The 18,438-nt window shown below is 35.2% G+C and overlaps 1 protein-coding gene across 3 annotated transcripts in view; it reads left to right on the top strand.

The window, feature by feature from the left end:
- Positions 1–18,438, top strand: part of AFF4 (ALF transcription elongation factor 4) — a 75,450-nt gene that overhangs the window by 38,493 nt on the left and 18,519 nt on the right. For all 3 annotated transcript variants that reach the window (XM_031449001.2, XM_010981427.3, XM_031448999.2), the window contains 8 exons: positions 7,179–7,215; positions 8,966–9,011; positions 11,141–11,195; positions 11,653–11,690; positions 12,111–12,273; positions 12,958–13,875; positions 16,923–17,011; positions 17,870–18,110. In XM_031449001.2, the coding sequence (XP_031304861.2) occupies positions 7,179–7,215; positions 8,966–9,011; positions 11,141–11,195; positions 11,653–11,690; positions 12,111–12,273; positions 12,958–13,875; positions 16,923–17,011; positions 17,870–18,110 (1,587 nt within the window). The remainder of the gene's footprint in view (positions 1–7,178; positions 7,216–8,965; positions 9,012–11,140; positions 11,196–11,652; positions 11,691–12,110; positions 12,274–12,957; positions 13,876–16,922; positions 17,012–17,869; positions 18,111–18,438) is intronic.

Here is an 18,438-nt window from a genome sequence, read left to right as displayed (position 1 = left end):
AAAGAGAGAGGGTAACCTTAGGAAATCCTTAGAAGAGGTATTGAGATCCTGCCCAGGTAGAGGATATCGGCCATGAAACAGAACACAGTTAGGTCATTCTTTTTCATAGGAGGGAAAGCAGAGTGAATGAGTATGGTTAGAGGTAGGTTAGTAAATTTTCCAGTGATAGTTTGGAGCAAATTAAAGCTTTTGACTCCATTTACTCAAATGTACTGTGTGTTTGAAACAACTCCTTGCTGTGCCTAGCTGCTATAGATACAGCACTGAAGCACTTAGGTGTTCAATATTATGTGCCAATGCGTAGAATAGTTCTTGGCACATAATAGGTGTTCAACAAATGTTTATTGACTATATTTGGATATATACACCCAGATAACTGTGTATAGATTTTTTGTTTCTGAAACAGCTCAGTTGACTATTTAATGATTATTGCTTTGGTTGGGTTGCTTTTACAGGTTGGATTTTGCTTTTTAATAATTTGTTTCATCCTATGAATTTTCAGTGAATACAACTTTTTGTGTAATATATCTTAAAGCTTTATATGAAATTTTAAAAGGTACTTATTCCCCTTGTGCACTACCGTATGGACTAGGTTCAATGAGAGGACAAAGAAGGGACAAAGTTTTGATACTTAGGGAATTTGGAGATAGAAAGATAGAATTTGGAGTAGTAACTGAGGTTAGAAAGGGAAGTATAAGAGTGCCAGACCCACACGGGAAGATGAGGCGCAGGACAGAAAGGATTTCGCACTCGTTAACAGATCTGAAAGAGCAGCTTACAGATGGCTAGTGCTGTGTGCGAAGTTGACTTTAAGAACATATTTGGAGATCTAGTTTAGTGAATCCCTGTCATTTGCTTAAACATTCTTTGTCACATTTAAAAACAACACAACAAAAAATTCCATCTGTTCCATGTTGTTCACCAGCCACTCCTCCCTTTTAAACTTATTAAAGACTAGTTCATATTTGCTATCTGTATACTTTCCTTCACTCAATCCTCAGTCCAGTCTGATCTTGCTTCCACTCTTAATGCCTCACCAAAACCGTTCAGATCACCAGTTGCCCATTCTGGCAGATCCAATTAACTTTTTTCACTTTTTATCTTCATTGGGCTTATTTTTTAAACTATTTCTTCCTTGTCTCCCACTATACATTGCTCATCCAGATTTACTTTGTTTCTCCAGTTGCTCCTTTTTTAAAAAACTATCTCTACATTAAAGGTAAGTTTTCTAGGCATCATGCTGCATACTATAAGAATACAAAAGGAGAATGTATTTTGCCAGTGTGCCAAACATTTGGCGTGCAAATGAAATAATACAGAAGAAAGAAAGAATTACATGTTACTGTTTAGTTGGATACATAGTTATATGTACCAAGCTTAGACCTAAGTTGTCTTCTCTTTGTACCCTATTCCTATTTACCTACGTGTTTCACAAATTTTTATTTTAATTTCAGACCATATTTGCATTCCACATATATGTATCCAGCTCTATACTTGACACTTCTTAGACGTTGAGTTTCAGGTGCCTTTGAAGCATCTTGTAGGAAGAACTCATAATTATCCCCGCTAGTTCCCAACCAAAAAGCAAACAAAAAGGAAACAAGCATGGTCCTCTTGTACTATTTCCTATCTTAGTGAAGGCAAAAAAACCTTATGGGAGTTATGTTTGGCACTTCTCTCTCCATCACGCCTCATGGACTGTCACCAAGCCCTAGTGATTTTAACTCCTTTAATATCTTTCAGTTTCGTTCATTTTTGTCCAAATTTATTGTTACCACTATGACAAGTCAGTGCTCTCTAAAGTAGAATGCATATATCCCAGTGTTGTGGGAGAATGAAAACTTTACTCTTATTTTTTAGTTCTAAAAATACCAATTTATTTACTTTTTAATCTTAAAATAAAAGAAAAAATCAAATAATCATGTATTACTTCTCTTGATCTGAGTGGCAGATTGTCACATTTTATTTCTGGTATGTGAGGTTATCCCAAGAGAAGTTTAGGTCTTCTGAGTGTGGAAAAGTTGATAGAATTGCTCTCATTCATTTGCTCTTCCTAACTGTGGCATATTGCACTTTTAAGTATGCTTGGTTACAGTGATTTACAGATTATATTAACTGGTTTTAATTCAGCTAATCTTCACTAGTGTACACAAGTGGCTTAAAAGACCTATCTGCTGTGAAAATATGAATGAAAATAACACTAACATGCATTTCAGAGCAAATAAGAAAATGGCAGAGTTGAAATTTTCCTTTTCCTAATGTGAGCGATCTCTTAGTCTGCCACCACAAGGTAGAAACAAAGATGCCATAAGCAGAAAACAGAAGGAAAAAAAATCCAGATTATCATCGATAATTTGAACATGCATGTTTATTATTAACTTCGCTTTTAGTGTGTAACAGGTGCCTTGAGATAGTAACTAATGAAACTATGAGAGCATAGTAATTCGTAATTGGTGATATTTTGAATGTTGTGATATTCAATTCGGCCTTAAATATACATCAAGTCTAATAAAATGTTACTAAAGATCTTTTGTGGTTTCCTCCAGTGTTTTATACCTTTGTTTAAAAGCTTGGTCTTTCTGCTCCAGGGAAAATGATGGAAATCCAGTACAGAGGGAACACAGAGAGAACATACTAAAATGCACTCCGTTGTCAGGAAACACTGTTGAAACAGGCTTAGGAAACAAAGCTGAAGATTCAAAAAACAAATATTAGAATAAATCATGCAGTGTACAAACTTAGCTGTATACAGATGGATGAAAGTATAGGTGCTTCTGGTAGTCTTAATTGAAGATATTTGTTAGATTCTTTTTCAGTTATAAAATACTTGAAGAGCTACTTCTTTGTGGACCAAAGAAAGCTATAACAAGTTAAAGCCTAAAGTATAGTTTCTCTTCCCTCCTTCTGTCTTCATATAGAACCTGTGTGACACTCCCAGATATCTTTTATATTAACCTAGAAGTTCACTGATTATTTGTTTAATGACATACAAGAATTATCTCATTTAAAAATGAATTAGACACCTCCTTCCCTCCCTTTCTCTCCCTCCCTCTTCTCTCCTCCTTCCCTTTTCTCTACTCCCTCCCTCACTCTGCTCTCCCTCTCTCCTCTCACTGTCACACACACAAGTCCCAAATATGCTAGATCTTCTCTTAGCATATTTTTAAAAGAATAATAAACCTTCTTGTCTTCTCAGGGTAAAAATGTTTTAACAATGAATGAAAAATACCTGCCTCAAGCTAGGAAAACATTATAAAAATAATGTCATTATGTATTTTTTATTGTTGACAAAAACCATGATGACTGTCATATGTGCAAACTTTAAAGGCTTGGAAACAGAATTTTGTAACTTCAGTGGGTTTTGAACCTTTTCCTAAAAATATAAAAATGCAACCTTTTAATTTATTTTCTTGAAAAACTGATTTGTATCTATGAACATTGGAAGTCTGTTAGCTCAATTTCAACAGAAATCTTTGCATAATTAAGGTATAAGATAAAAAATTGGGTCAGTATTGCACTTCTTCGATTTGTGTGGCTGTGTCTTTGTGATATGCAATGAAACCTAACGTGAAAATAAGCCAGTTTTAGTGTCAGACCTTTTAAGCACTATTTTTTATATGTTTAAGAAAAGTGTACTCGCCATTGACAAATATAATTTAAAAATTACTCTAAAATATTCATTCCATTTTATATGAGCCTTTTAAAATTTCAATATTTTGGTCTTGTATAATAGTTAAATAATATACATATAATATACACTATACATATTTGGGAGATACAAATGCAAAAATTTTGCAGTGATGGGGAGTTTATGATCAAAAAAAGCTTGGAGACAAGTTTGTTCAAGCTGTAGTCATCTCCTTCTTGGACCACTGCAGTAATCTCCTAATTTAACTTCCATTCTAGATTTCTCAAAGCTGTTCTTCACATAACAGCCAAGGTGGTCATCACAGTGTGCAAATGTGGTCATATAATTTTTCTTAGTAAACTACACACATCCACAAACCTTTAATATGTTCTATAAAGTCTACAAGCTATATGATCTAGCTTCTCTGGTCCTGAGTCTAATTTCTTAACACTCTTCCTTTTATACTTTTTCCTACCATGGGCTGCCTTTTAGTTCTTTATACTAGCTGTGCTCCTGTCGTTTCTGGCCTTTACACATGATGTTCTCTCCACCCCAAAGGCTTTCCTTTCCCTTCCTTTCCCAGTTTACTTTCTACGTATCATTCATATCTCATCCTGAACAGTATCTATTCAAGGAAGCCTTTGCTTATTTTCCTGACCAGACGTGTGTGTGTTTGTGTGTTTCTCTTTCTCTCCCCCCACCTCATGCACATGCATGCGCACACACACACACAATTATAACCTCTTATTTAATACTGTTTAAGTGTTTGTCCTTCGTTATATTTAACACAATTGCTATATTACCTCGATTTGCATGAGTATTTGCAAAGATAGCCATTGACATTAAGCTCCATGAGTACACAAAACTTATTTTGCTTATTCTGTTTTTCCAGTACTTAGACATGTGAGTGAATGTTATATCAAGGAGTTTAGTTTTTATCCATAGGAGTAAAAGAGCCGTTGGCAGCTCTGTGAAAAATAGGAGAGTAATGATGACACATACTAAGACTTCAGCTTTAGAAAGGTCAACTAGAGGCTGTAGTTGAGTGAAAGAGAGAGACTAGAGCCCGGAAGATCCATTAGATGGCCTTCATACATGAAGAAAGGTGAGAACCTAGTCTTTGCAGTGTAGATGGAAAGTAGAAGTTGTTGCATTTAGTAGATGTTTGGAGACAGAATCCATTCATATTTGGTAACGTGCTGTCTGACTGTTGTCAGAGGTGAGAAGAAGTCAGAGATTACTTGAAAGCTTGGGCTATTAAACCTGTAGGCCATTTACTGTGTAAATGAGTATAAGACAATTAGCCATTCAGGGGGGTGAATACTTTTTAGTTTAAATAAAATTCACAGGAGTAATCTCTTAGCCACTGGTCTATTTAAAGGCTGTTTGGAATGGGTTTATTGAGGTATAATTCACATACCATGCAATCACCCAATCAGAATGTGCAATTAAATAATTTTGAGTATATTCATAGACATGTGCAACCATCACTGCAGTCAAATTTTAGAACATTTTCATCACCTCAAAAAGAAACTCCCTACTCTTTAGTTATCACCCTTTTTCCTTCTGTCCCCCTCCCAACCCTACCCAATCTCCTCTCTCTATGGATTTCTTTTTTCTGGACATTTTGTGTAAATGAATCATACCGTATGTGGTCTCTTACAACTGGATTCTTTCACTTAGTATAGTATTTTCAAGGTTCTTTCAAGCATGTATCAGTACTTCATTCCTTTTTATGACCAAATAATATTCCATTGTATGGATGTATATTGTGTTTTGTTTACACAGTTCATTAGCTGTTGGACTTTTGAGTTGTTTCGAGCTTTTGGCTTCTATGAATAATGCTGTGTACAAGGTTTCGTGTGGACATATGTTTTTGTTTCGCTCAATTATATTCCTGGGGGCAGATTTGCTGAGTCATATGGTAATCCTGTATTTTTAGTTATCTGAGGAACTGCCAGAATGCTTTCCAAAGCAGTTAACTGCACCACTCTGTATTCCCTCTAGGCTCCCAGTTTCTCCACATTCTTATCAACGCTTGTTGTCTTTTTGATTCTACCCATACTAGTCGACGTTAAGTGGGTTTGATTTGCATTTCCCCCCAGTGACAAATGATGTTGAACATTTTTTCATGTGCATTTTGGCCATTTGTATATCATCCTTGGCAAAGTGTTTATTTAGATCCTTTGCCCATTTTTTTCATTGAGTTACTTGGCTTTTTATCACTGAGCTGTAAGAGCTCTTTATATATTATAGATACCAGTTTCTTATCAGAAATATGATTTGCAAATATTTTCTCCCAATTAATATGTTGTGTTTGTATTTTTTTGATGGTGTCCTTTGAAGCACAAAAGTTCTTAATTTTGATGATGTCCAGTTTATGTGTTTCTTTTGTGTCTTGTGCTTTTTGTGACATTTGTAAGAATTCTTTGCCAAATCCGGGATGGTTAAGATTTGGCACTACATTTTCTTCTCAGAGTTTTGTAGTTTTTTCTCTTACATTTAGGTCTTTGATCCACATCAAGTTAATTTTTTTTATATCGTCTATGGTAAGCATTCGGCTTTTGTTCTTTTGCATATGGCTGTTCACTTGTCCCAGCACTTTTTGTTGAAAAGAGAATTCTTTCCTTGTTGGATAATCTTCACATCTTTTTTGAAAATCGTTCACCATTGATGTAGGTTTGCAATTTTTTTTTTTTTTAACAGCAAACTGTATTTTAGTTTCAATACTGCTTGGATTTCTCTTTCACAGATAATTCTGTCATTAAAGGAAGATTGTGTTTACTTTTAAGTAAGCTTTTAAGGATGATAGGGATGTTTGTGTAATTTTAGTACTACGTTGTGTACCACAGATTTAACCTGGAAGAATGCACCATCTGCACATGTGGAACAGCTGTTCTGGTCATGATAGATGAGTTTGAAAAGTCATGTTTCTTTCAGTGACAGTGACATTTTGGTTTTCTTTTTGCTGGTGCTTCCTGAGTGCCAGACACGGTGCTAGTATAACACTTACAAAGAAGTATATGACAAATCCCTTCCTCAAGTTGCTAATTGTTTGTAAGATATTGGGAACAGTGAAGGGGAGTAAAATGACATGGGAATAATTGGGAACAATCATGCAGGGTTTGCTAGTCCATAGACATGGTATATTTTGAGACTGTATGTGTTCTACAGCTGTTTTCACTCTAGCATATGGCTTTTAGTGTTACTTTTTAAAAATTACATTTCCTTAAGACCAAGAATCAATTTAGGATATGAGTACTATGGATGCTGCTAAAAAGAAGTGAATGGTAAAGAAACACTATTAGATAGCTTGACGCTTTTTGTATGAAACTGTGGGAAACTGTTATTGACCACAGTATTACTGAGGGTGATCAGATGGAATCATTAAATTCTTTCAGTGTTTTTTTTTTCTTTTATGCATTCTTAGGAACTCAGCAGGAGCTTTCATTGAATTAACTGGAATTGAATAGTTTAATTTGAAGCATTTTTCTCTAAGGAAACTTTTTCTCTTAATGTCACTCTGTAATTTTATGTCCCTTTTTCTTAGGAGTCTCAGCAGTCCAATTTTGGCCCTGGAGAACAAAGTAAGTATTTCTTTTCCTCTTGGTTTTGAAATCAAGCTGTTTATAGAGCATACATTTCTCATGGTCACATCATATATTTCTTTAATAATTCTTTTGTATATCTTATCCCAGTTTTTATGATCCAGTGCTTAGTAATGAATTGAACTGAATCGGCTTAAACAATGAAGAATCATAGTGGGAGGGTATATATAGCTCACCGGTAGAGTGCATGCTTAGCATGCATGAAGTCCTGGGTTCAATCCTCAGTACCTTTACTAAAAAATAAATAAATAAACAACAAACCTAATCCCCCCTAAATAAATTTTTAAAATTGAAGAATTATAGACAATTAGAGATCAGAATTAACTAGTTTTATTATTAAGTGTTTGAACTAATAGTTCAGAGTTCATGAATTCAGTTTGATAAGTACCCCATAACCCCAAGAGCCATTCTTCTGTCTTTTCATCTTCTTCATGAAGATACTTGGTTCTGTGATGGTAAAACTCCAGGCAAGAAGGGGTCATCGTAGCTTACCATGGCTCTTCTCTTCTTGTATCCATATTTATTTATCCTCCCTGGGGCTTTTGGTCTGGGAAGAAAGTCTGCTGTCTGCTACACAAACCCCCTCCACCTCTACTCTCTTGGACTCTCAGAAGAACTTGAGAGGCCAGTAGCCTTGGGGAATTCAAGTGTGGTTTGAAGAGGTGATGACTGTGTCAGTTAACAGTGGTAAGGTCAGGAACCTAGCAAATGTTTGGGCTTCACCATATAGCTCTCTAAAAACTATGTAAAAAAATAAAAAAACAAATGTTTCTTTGCCAAGAGCAATAACTTCTTAAATGAGGTCGATTTACACTAGTAAATAAGCTGTTTTGGGAGATTAAAATGTGGAGCTTTTTAATCCTTAGCTTGTTGTCTTTAGTGATCTTAAAGCAAAGAGACAAAACTAAGATAATACCCATTATAAGGTTAACAAACTTTTTCTATGTATCCATTTCTTAGTTCTGCTTTAAAGCTGCAGTTATTGGAAAAAGGAACCCAAGATTGTTGATATGTGGTAAATAGCTAGCTATAGGCCAGAAAGTTTACATTTTCTCTTAAACTTTTTAAAGGCTATCTTATCCTTCTACTACTCTTCCCCCATCCTCTCGCCCCAAAGCTAACTGTTGGCAAATATATGGCAGATAAGTTGCAGCTACTCTTTACTACCTGTGTTTTTCACTTTATCTAATTTTTAAAATTTTATTATTTTTTAACTTAATTTGTTTTAGAACTGTTATTCTATCAGTATAAAGCTCTAGTGTATTCTTTTTAACAAGATTATGTTATAATATATTAAGATACCATAATAGATTTAACTAGTCCCCAGTAGATGTGCATTTGTTTCCATTTCTGCTGTTGCAAACCATACTATAATAAACTGTGTGTGTGTGTGTGTGTGTGTGTGTGTGTGTGTGTGTTCCTCCAGATATACCTGTAAGGTAAATTCCTTTCATTATAATTGCTGGGCCAGTGGATTGTGCATTTCAGTATAATAAGATAATATTATCAGATTGCCTTCCAGAAAGATTATATGAGTTTATAATCCTACCAATAGCATGAATGTGCCTGTTTCTACCAGTATTTCATATTAAGGCACTTTAAAGTGTTACCAGTTTGATGGATAAAGAATAATATCTTTGATTTATCTTTCTTTGTGGATATACAGATAGATATTTTAAAATATAAATAGCAGTACTGTTGCTAATTTCTGCATTCTTTTTTGTTCTAGAAAGATATAATCCTTCTAAAACTTCAAATGGGCACCAGTCTAAATCGTAAGTTTATTGCTTAGTAAGCTTATTGTTTGTTTTTTAAGCTAAATGTCTAACTGTAGGTGTCTGGAGGTTTAGAACAACACTTAGAAATGTATGCTTAACTTTCTAAGGCAGAGGTAAGCAAACTTTTATATAAAGGGCCAGATAGTGAAATATTTTAGGCTTTAGGAGCCACATGGTCTCTGTCTCAACTACTCGGCTCTGCTACTGTAGCATGAAAGCAGCCATAGACTATGGGTACAGTTATGTTCCAAAAAACTTTATTTACAAAACAGGTGGTGGTCTGGATTTGGCATGTGGGCCATAGTTTGCCTACCCCTACTCTGCCATTACAGTTTTTCCTCATCTCTCAGAGTGTGTTTATGTTTGTTTTGTTGTTGTTTGTTTTTAAGAAAAAAGACATGGAAAAAAAGACAGGATTCTTCTTAGTAAACTCTCCATTTAACCACTAAATGTAGAATCTTTAAACAACATAGTTGTACTATCTGTAGATTTTCCTACTTCTATTTTGTAGGTAGACCCAGGAATATATATCAGAATTTAACAGTTTGGTATACTGGATGATAATAAAATCCAGCTTAAAGGAATGAACGGACTACTGAATTCCTGAGACTACAAGTTAACCCAGTGATTAAAACAAAGTTCTGAAGAAACTGGCAGCAGTGCTAACTTCTCTATGCCATAACCACAATCTATACTGATAACCTTAGCCTCTTCAGCTAAACATAGGGAGAACTGAGTGAGAATGAAAATACATGAATGCAAGAAGTTTCCCCTCATTGCTGAAGAATTCAAATTATGTAAATTCCTATTTATTCATATGCAGACAACTGATGGGAGCTTACCATATATGTGCATATCACTTTGGTTGCTGAGGGGATAAAAGCATGCAGGACCTTGAGCAGTCTGGTTCAAGCTTTGACATATTCACATGTGTAAACAGGTTCATTGAGTTGCCATTATTAAATCATAAGGGCTGAGAGAATTCGGAGTAAGTACACTTCTTTACTGGAAATCAGTCATACAGATGCACTAAGCCCTTGTCCAAAAGAAAATTCTTCTCATCTGTCTCACATAATTGGTCAGCCTTAAAACACTTTTCATAATTCTGTAATCAACCGGTTATTTTGTTTCAAGATGATCTTTTAATGCAATGCTCTGAATTTGGAGTCAGATTTAGAAACTTAGGTTAGGCTTTCAGGGGAAGTATAAGTAGTTACTGGAGTGAAAGAAGATTTCCTCCCCATTGATTGGAGACTGTCATGACATTTTAAGAAGAAAGATAATGGAACTAGTGGTAATGAGAAATTAAGCATTTTTCTAGTTGTAGTTCTCCCTAAGCTTTGTATTACATTTTCCTTTCCTGTAAAAAGGCAAGTAATGTTTATTGCTCAATTTTTAATTTTGGTTTTGATCTTACGGCCTTAAAGAAAAATTAAATCTGTAATTTTACTTTTAAAAACCAATTCCAGGAATCCATCAACTTACAGTATTTGTGTTTTTTAAAAGTGATTTGAATTTTAATCAAGGAAGATTTGGAACCCGAAGTTTATTTTTAATTTGTACATGGTTATTTCTGTTGTATAGCCAAGGTTCTTACCCTAAATTATTTCTTCTATAGAGGGCCCTCGGTTTTCATAGCAAGGCATTTATGACCTAGAACTTTGATTTTGTGTTCTAGTTTTCAGTTACCCAAGTGTACGTATCTCTTGTTGGTACTTTCATTTTATCCCCCTTCTTTTTAGGAGTTGTATTTATCTAGTGGGCTGTAGTATAATTTGTTTTAATAATGAATGAGTGTGTGTATATGCAATTAGAGAAAAATTAGAGGTAACAGAAGTGAGTATAAGAGTTTGTAGGAGGTGGCTTTTGTTTAATTAGAAAAGAAAGATGAATAAATATTTTATTTATGAAAAAGGTGAAGCTTCTAAAAATGTTAAAGTCCTCCCTCAGTTTTTACTCTTGATATGAACCACACAAGACAGACTAAGACTTACTTCTCTATTTTTCATTTAAGTCATTGGCTCCTACAGTGATTATTTCTAGAATTATTGGTAGGTATTTAATACCATGGTATGCCATGGTAAAATGTTCCAAAAATAATAATCCTTTCTGCCTTTTCCCTCCAGTATGTTAAAAGATGACTTAAAACTAAGCAGCAGTGAAGACAGTGATGGGGAACAGGTGTGTCTACTACTATATGATTTTGTCAGTTTCATATAGTACTTGTTTATTATATTTTTAAAGAATTATAATTGAATAATACATTTATGATCCAGTTATTTAAAATAAACTTCTTCCTGCTTTCTGATACTGAAATGTTGTAGTTCTCTGCTTTGTCTTTAAACCTCCATTTTTTTTCATATTTAAAAAAAATTGGCTTTTCCTTAATACTTACCTTTCAGAATGTACTCATAAAGCATGAGATTGTTAACAAGAAGAATTATTAACAAAGCTTTTAATCTTACCCTGGCAGTTAGTTATTCTTTAGGTTAAAAACAGTATTTCATAAATATTAGGTGACCATTGATGCATACATTAGAGAAGCCACTTTTTCTGTTAAGATTTCAGATATTGTTCACATTAAGCAGATAAAATGTTATTATTCATTCACAGATTTCCTCTCATGTTTTAATTTTAGGATTGTGATAAGACAATGCCAAGGAGTACACCAGGAAGGTAGGCATGCTTTTATTTCTTGTTTTATTTAGAGTGGTGAGGTCAACCTGATAACACTGTAGTGACACAGTAGCTAACCTTATGAAGTAAATGTTATTGATTGTGATGGTAGTTATACAACTCTGTAAATTAACTAAAAATCATTGAATTGTACAATTAAAATGGGTGATTTTTTTGTATATAATTTATACCTCAATAAACCTGTTTTTAAAAGGTAAGTGCTGGTGAATGAGCAACATATCAGAAACATTTTAAGGAAGGATTTATTTCATTTATAATGAAGTTCTGCATTAATAGAATTATAAGAGCTTAACAAATAGTAAACATTTTAAATAAAGTTGGTTGTCAGATTTGGATGCTCTCATGTTGCCACTTTAAAAAATAAAATATTTGGTCATTTATATGTTTTATCTCTTTTAGTAACTCTGAACCTTCACACCATAATAGTGAAGGAGCAGATAACTCCAGGGATGATTCTAGCAGCCACAGTGGATCTGAAAGCAGCTCTGGATCTGACTCAGAGAGTGAAAGTAGTTCCAGTGACAGTGAGGCAAATGAGCCATCCCAGAGTGCATCTCCTGAGGTGAGAGAGAGGCAGGGGTTGCCTTCCACAGGCCCTCACACACCCCGGTGATGGCCAGTTAACACTTGCTTCAAATATAAAAAATGAAGAAAAGAAGATTACATATTCTGACAAAAAGAAATGGAACTATATGTCTGGGAGGAAACCTAGTTACTTCAGTTTCCATGTTATGTGACAAGCATGTTTGGTCTAGATTAGGAACTATTTGAGGTCATATTTCAGGTCACTAAAAAGTTGGATTTCTTTACTTCGGGCTTTATTTTTGTGTTTCAAAGTGGTAATTCATGTTTTCTGGTTATGGTGAATTTAAAAAGCCTTAAGTAGTATAATTTTACTGGAGGTTGATAAAATGTGGTTAAAAATCTCTTTTGGTACCTACATCATTTGTTTACTTTCTGGAATTAAATATACTATATGGTCATATGTAATTTTTGCCTTTGAAGCTGAATTCCTAGCAGGAATATTTAATTTTTTAAAGACCATATATAACATTGTTTGTCTTTTTATTCAAATGATTAGAGCTGTTAGTCAGTACTTTTAGCCCTTTCTTTGGTTCAGTCAGAACTGTGGAAAACCAAATGCCTTTGTGGCATTAGGCATTGTGTTTTTTGTTTTCCTTGAGATTATAAAGGAGGGAGAAAGTTTCAGTATTGAAAAAGCATACTTATTTCTCTGTTTTTTCAGCCTGAACCGCCACCCACAAACAAATGGCAACTTGATAATTGGCTGAATAAAGTGAACCCACATAAAGTGTCACCAGCTTCTTCTGTGGACAGTAACATCCCATCATCTCAAGGATATAAAAAGGAAGGCCGAGAACAGGGCACAGGGAACAACTACACTGATGCAGGCGGTTCTAAAGAAACAAGTTCCGCTACTCCTGGACGAGAGTCCAAAACCGTCCAAAAGGGATCAGAAAGTGGACGCGGGAGGCAGAAGTCTCCTGCGCAGAGTGACAGCACAGCACAGAGGAGAACTGTAGGCAAAAAACAACCCAAAAAGGCTGAGAAGGCAGCTGCTGAAGAGCCCCGCGGAGGCCTGAAGATAGAAAGTGAAACCCCGGTAGACATGGCTACCAGCATGCCCTCCAGCAGACACAAAGCAGCCACCAAAGGCTCAAGGAAACCTAATATAAAAAAGGAGTCCAAATCTTCCCCTCGACCTTCAGCAGAGAAAAAGAAATATAAGTCAACAAGCAAATCTTCCCAGAAATCAAGGGAAATCATAGAAACAGATACCTCATCCTCAGATTCGGATGAAAGCGAGAGCCTTCCTCCTTCCTCACAAACTCCTAAGTACCCTGAGAGTAATAGGACTCCGGTTAAACCCTCCTCAGTGGAGGAAGAAGATAGCTTTTTTCGGCAACGAATGTTCTCTCCTATGGAAGAGAAGGAACTTCTCTCACCCCTCAGTGAGCCTGATGACAGGTATCCACTTATTGTGAAGATTGACCTGAATCTCTTGACTAGAATACCAGGAAAGCCTTACAAAGAAACAGAGACACCCAAGGGAGAAAAGAAAAATGTGCCAGAAAAGCACACAAGAGAGGCTCAGAAACAAGCCTCAGAAAAAGTTTCCAACAAAGGCAAGAGGAAACATAAGGTTTGTAAAGGGTTTTTTTGTTGTTTTGTTTTGAAACGTCAGCATCTACAATGCAGTGGAAATCTCAGTAAGCCAGAACAAACTAGTTGAGTCATAACTATGAGGGAAAATAGAAGGTGAGCCTAAGGCCCAGATGAGTCTGCAGACACGAGTGTCTCTTGACCATTATTCCTCTGCCTGTGTCCTTTTGTAAAGAATTATAGTTTCTAATCTAGTAAGAAATGAGCAGGCGCTTCTGTTCAGTGTGTGCTGGTCAGTATAGAGATGAGAGTGAAGCAGAGACTGCAAACGCCTTGACAGCTTTCTTAAAATTTTGGTTTTAAATGTCATCACTGTTCCTAACACTTTCTTCTCTCTTATACCTAGACCAAGTCACACTTTTAAAGTTACTAATTCCAGCTTATAAATTGACTCGCCAATTTTAACTTGTCATTAAGAGCTTCCACCAATCCACTGTACCTAGCTATGCTGTAGTTTTTTCACTTTTCAAACACCCATAACTGCAAGTTCAGAACTAAAAACATCTGCTGGCACATAACCAGCTCTTGTGCCTAAATACTTTCAAGATAATTTGGATTTAGAGGCAAAGGTTGGTATATATTTTAAAGTCATCTTTTTTTAGACCAAGTAAATGTGAAAAATCACAGATGCCTTGTGATTGGAGGTTAATAGACATATAATGAAAAGAGCTGAAAAACTTACATATGTAGACAGATTCTTTGGGGAAAAAAGCTTGATCTTTCAGCTCAAGTGAGAAATCTTTATAGGAAAGTAAATTTTAATAATCTGTATTGGAGAATAGTCTAATTTCCCCTGATATAGATGTATGAATATGATTGTAAAAGACTGAAAACGTGAGCAGGTGAACAGAATAGATAACCAGAATGACTGTACCAGGTGGACTGAGAACAAAACCCCAGTCCCAGTTGACCTTGAGAATCTCATGTAGGAAAATAAGAAGAATACAGCATTTTTCTTAAAGTGAGCTGGAGGTTTTTTCCTCTGTTTTTCTTGAAACCACAGTACTATATGCTGATGATGATGTCTGTTTGCAGAAACTAGAATAATACTTTTTTTTTTTCATCTTCAAAACTTGGGGATTTTGGCAGGGGAGAGTTTAGCTCAAGTGGTAGAGTATGTGCTTAGCATGTACAAGGTGCTGGGTTCAATCCCCAGTACCTCCTCTAAAAATAAATAAATGAGCAAATAAAATAAATTACCCCCCCAAAGAAAATTAAAAAAGAAAAGAATTTTTTTTTAAGTTGGGGATTTTTTAAAAATTTGAATTTCTAGAAAACTGAAGAAAGCTTACTACTTTCAGTGCTATAGCTAATAAGTTTCCATTATTGTAGTAAAGAGATGATTTATTCAACTAGTAAGCTGTTTTCAGGCTACTGGCCCCTATAGCTCACAGCCTCAGATTGCTGGATTTGGTTTCGGGATTTAATTCATAGAATTACAATAAGAGCTTGTATATGACAGGATCTGCTCTTTAAAAAACTAAAGGATTTCTTATGGAATAAAAAAATGATCCTTTTGTGCTTAATAAGTGTTACATATTCTTTATAGGATTTTCAGATATTTAGAATATAAAAAGTGAAAGTCTTTTTCACTCTTGTTTAAAGTTTTATAATATATATAACTTATAATAAAAAATCCCCTTCCTCTAAAAGAAGTAGTGCCCTGTATCTCCTCCTCCCCTCCCCCAAGCCTCATTGGCAAATATTCCTCCCAAGTTTTCTATCAGTACTCACAAGTCAAGTTTTGATTTTATAAGATGTATAACACCAGGAAACTTGATGATCTTTGAAATTTGTGGCTTTGGCTAAATTAAGTGTCTGGGGTAGGGCAGTTCCTGAAAATGAAGCAGGCAGTATTGGGAAGAGACCCAGACAAGGATAATGAAGGATGTAGATTCCTTTTTCTCATGTTTTCACATGTCTATCTTTAATCATTTGTGCACTGGATCAAATTCTTTTGTTATGGCAGAATGCTTGCAGTCTGTGTGCCCTGATATTTAAAGCAATAGGAAAATTTAGATTCACTGAGCAGAGTAATATTGGCGATTACAGATGGTCCCATACAGCTTTTTGTTTCAGCAAAGAAGTTTTTCAAAAAATCATTAGGTTGACTATAATCAAAAAGATGGACAGTAACAAATGTTGGTTAAGATGTGGAAGACTGTAGTGCTGGTGAGGATGTGAAATGATATAGCTGCTTTGGAACATAGTTTAGCAGTTCCTCAAAAAGGTAAAATACAGTATTACCTTATGAGTCACCCCTCTGTATATACCCAAGAACAGTGAAAACATGTCCACACAAAAACCTGTACTTGAAAAGTAGAGAAAACCCAACTGATAAATAGGTAAATGGAATATGGTGTTTTCATGTAATGGAATAGATTTAACTGTAAAAAGGAATAAGGTACTGCTAAATGTTACAGCATAGATGATTCTTAAAAACGCTAAGTGAAGGGAACCACATACAAAGGCCAAACAATACTGTATGATTGCATTTTAATGAAATGTCTAGAATAGGCAAAGCTATAAAGACTGAATGTATAAATTAGTGATTGCCAGGTCTGGAGGTGGAAGGAATGAGGAGTGACTGCTAATGGAGACAAGGTGGTTTGTTTTGAGATAATGAAAATATTCTAAAATTGATTTTGGTGATGATTGTACAACTCTGTGAATATGCTAAAAAGTCATTAAATTGTACCCTTTTAAAGAGTAAGTTTTATGGTGTGTGAATTATATCTTAATTATATAATCTCACCTCCCCACCCCCAACCAAATCATTAGGCTATAAAGAGGCCATCTAAAAGACTGTTTCCGCATTCTAGCTGTTTTTACCTAAAGTAGGAGATTCCTTCTTAGACTCAAAACCTGATTTCTTAAACATTGTTTAAATGAATTCTTTCGCTTCACATTTATTTTCTTTCTGAAGTTTATCAGAGGTAAAGTGTTTAATGGTGACTAGTGCTGGAAACTGACATTAGATGAATAGAAATCAAACATAGTAGCTGCTTTTTTCTATTTTTCATCCAGAATGAAGATGATAACCGAGCAAATGAGAGCAAGAAACCCAAAACAGAGGACAAGAATTCAGCAGGCCATAAGCCATCCAGCAACAAAGAGTACGTCCCCAAAACATGTTACATGTGTGTTAATCTATGTATGTCATTTGCTGTTGGGTACTTTCTAACATGCTCTTAGAGTGTTTCTTTTAGTAAATATGTGTCATGTACATCTGCATACAAACGTATGCCAAATAGTAGGAGCTTTTGTTTTTTGTTTTTTGTTTTTTAACATTTTTTATTGATTTATAATCATTTTACAATGTTGTGTCAAATTCCAGCGTTCAGCACAATTTTTCAGTTATTCATGGACATATACACACTCATTGTCACATTTTTTTCTCTGTGAGTTATCATAACATTTTGTGTATATCTCCCTGTGCTATACAGTGTAGTCTATTCTACAATTTTGAAATCCCAGTCTATCCCTTCCCACCCTCCACCCCCCTAGGAGCTTTTGGTTTTAATCAATTGGGTTGGAAAGCATTTATGATCCAGTCACTTGTTCCTCCTCGTATTTTTAGTGGAATAGGAGGTGAGTATAGGATAAGAATCAAAGCTTTATAACTTCTAGGCTTGACAACAAGCTTATGTATAACTTGCAAGAGACTTGTGAGCATTAATATCTTCATTCACTATTCATCTTTTTATTCATTTACTCAACCAATACTTACTGAATACTGGTGTGGCAGGCCAAGATTTAGGACCTGGGTATATAACCATGGTGGGGAATAAAACAGACAAGTTGTCTGCTCTCATGAAATTTACAGTTTTATTTTGTTTTATAGAAATCATGTGTTCTAGTAATCAAACAGGGAAAAATAAATTTGTCTTAAAGGCAGACAAAAAGAAATGGAAAAGATCCATCACTCCTGTATGACTGTGTAGAGAAATGAGGGCATTTGTTTCGTTTGGCAGGTCATCTAAGCAGAGTGCTGCAAAAGAAAAAGATTTGTTGCCTTCTCCTGCTGGGCCTGTTCCTTCAAAAGATACAAAAACAGAACATGGCTCCCGAAAGAGGACTATTAGTCAGTCTTCTTCCTTAAAGTCCAGTAATAACAGCAACAAGGAGAATAGTGGCAGCAGCAAAAACAGCTCATCCACATCAAAGCAGAAGAGGACTGAAGGGAAGACTTCCAGTAGCTCTAAGGAGGTCAAGGTAGGCATTGGGAACCTGAACCTTTTGAAAATTAATCTTGCCATATGACTTCTCCAAAGAGACACTGTGCTTTGAAAATTCTGTATAAACATCTCATGAATTTTACAAACCTGTGCATCTTTACTCTCAAAATGTCGTGATCTTGAAGATGAACTTACATAGTGATCTGAGACCGTGAAAGCAGTAGTCACCTGGCCACATGCATATTAATTAAGATAGAAACCCATAGTTGGAAAAATTGGTTATGGAAAAACAATTGATTATGATTGAATTTATAAATAACTCCAGTTGCTCTGATTGGGTTCTTGTCTGTGGTTTTAAATTGACT

The sequence above is a fragment of the Camelus dromedarius genome, chromosome 3, assembly GCF_036321535.1.
Source record: "Camelus dromedarius isolate mCamDro1 chromosome 3, mCamDro1.pat, whole genome shotgun sequence".
NCBI lineage: Eukaryota > Metazoa > Chordata > Mammalia > Artiodactyla > Camelidae > Camelus > Camelus dromedarius.
Note: the sequence above shows the minus strand (reverse complement) of the source record. Positions and strands in the feature narration are given on the sequence as shown.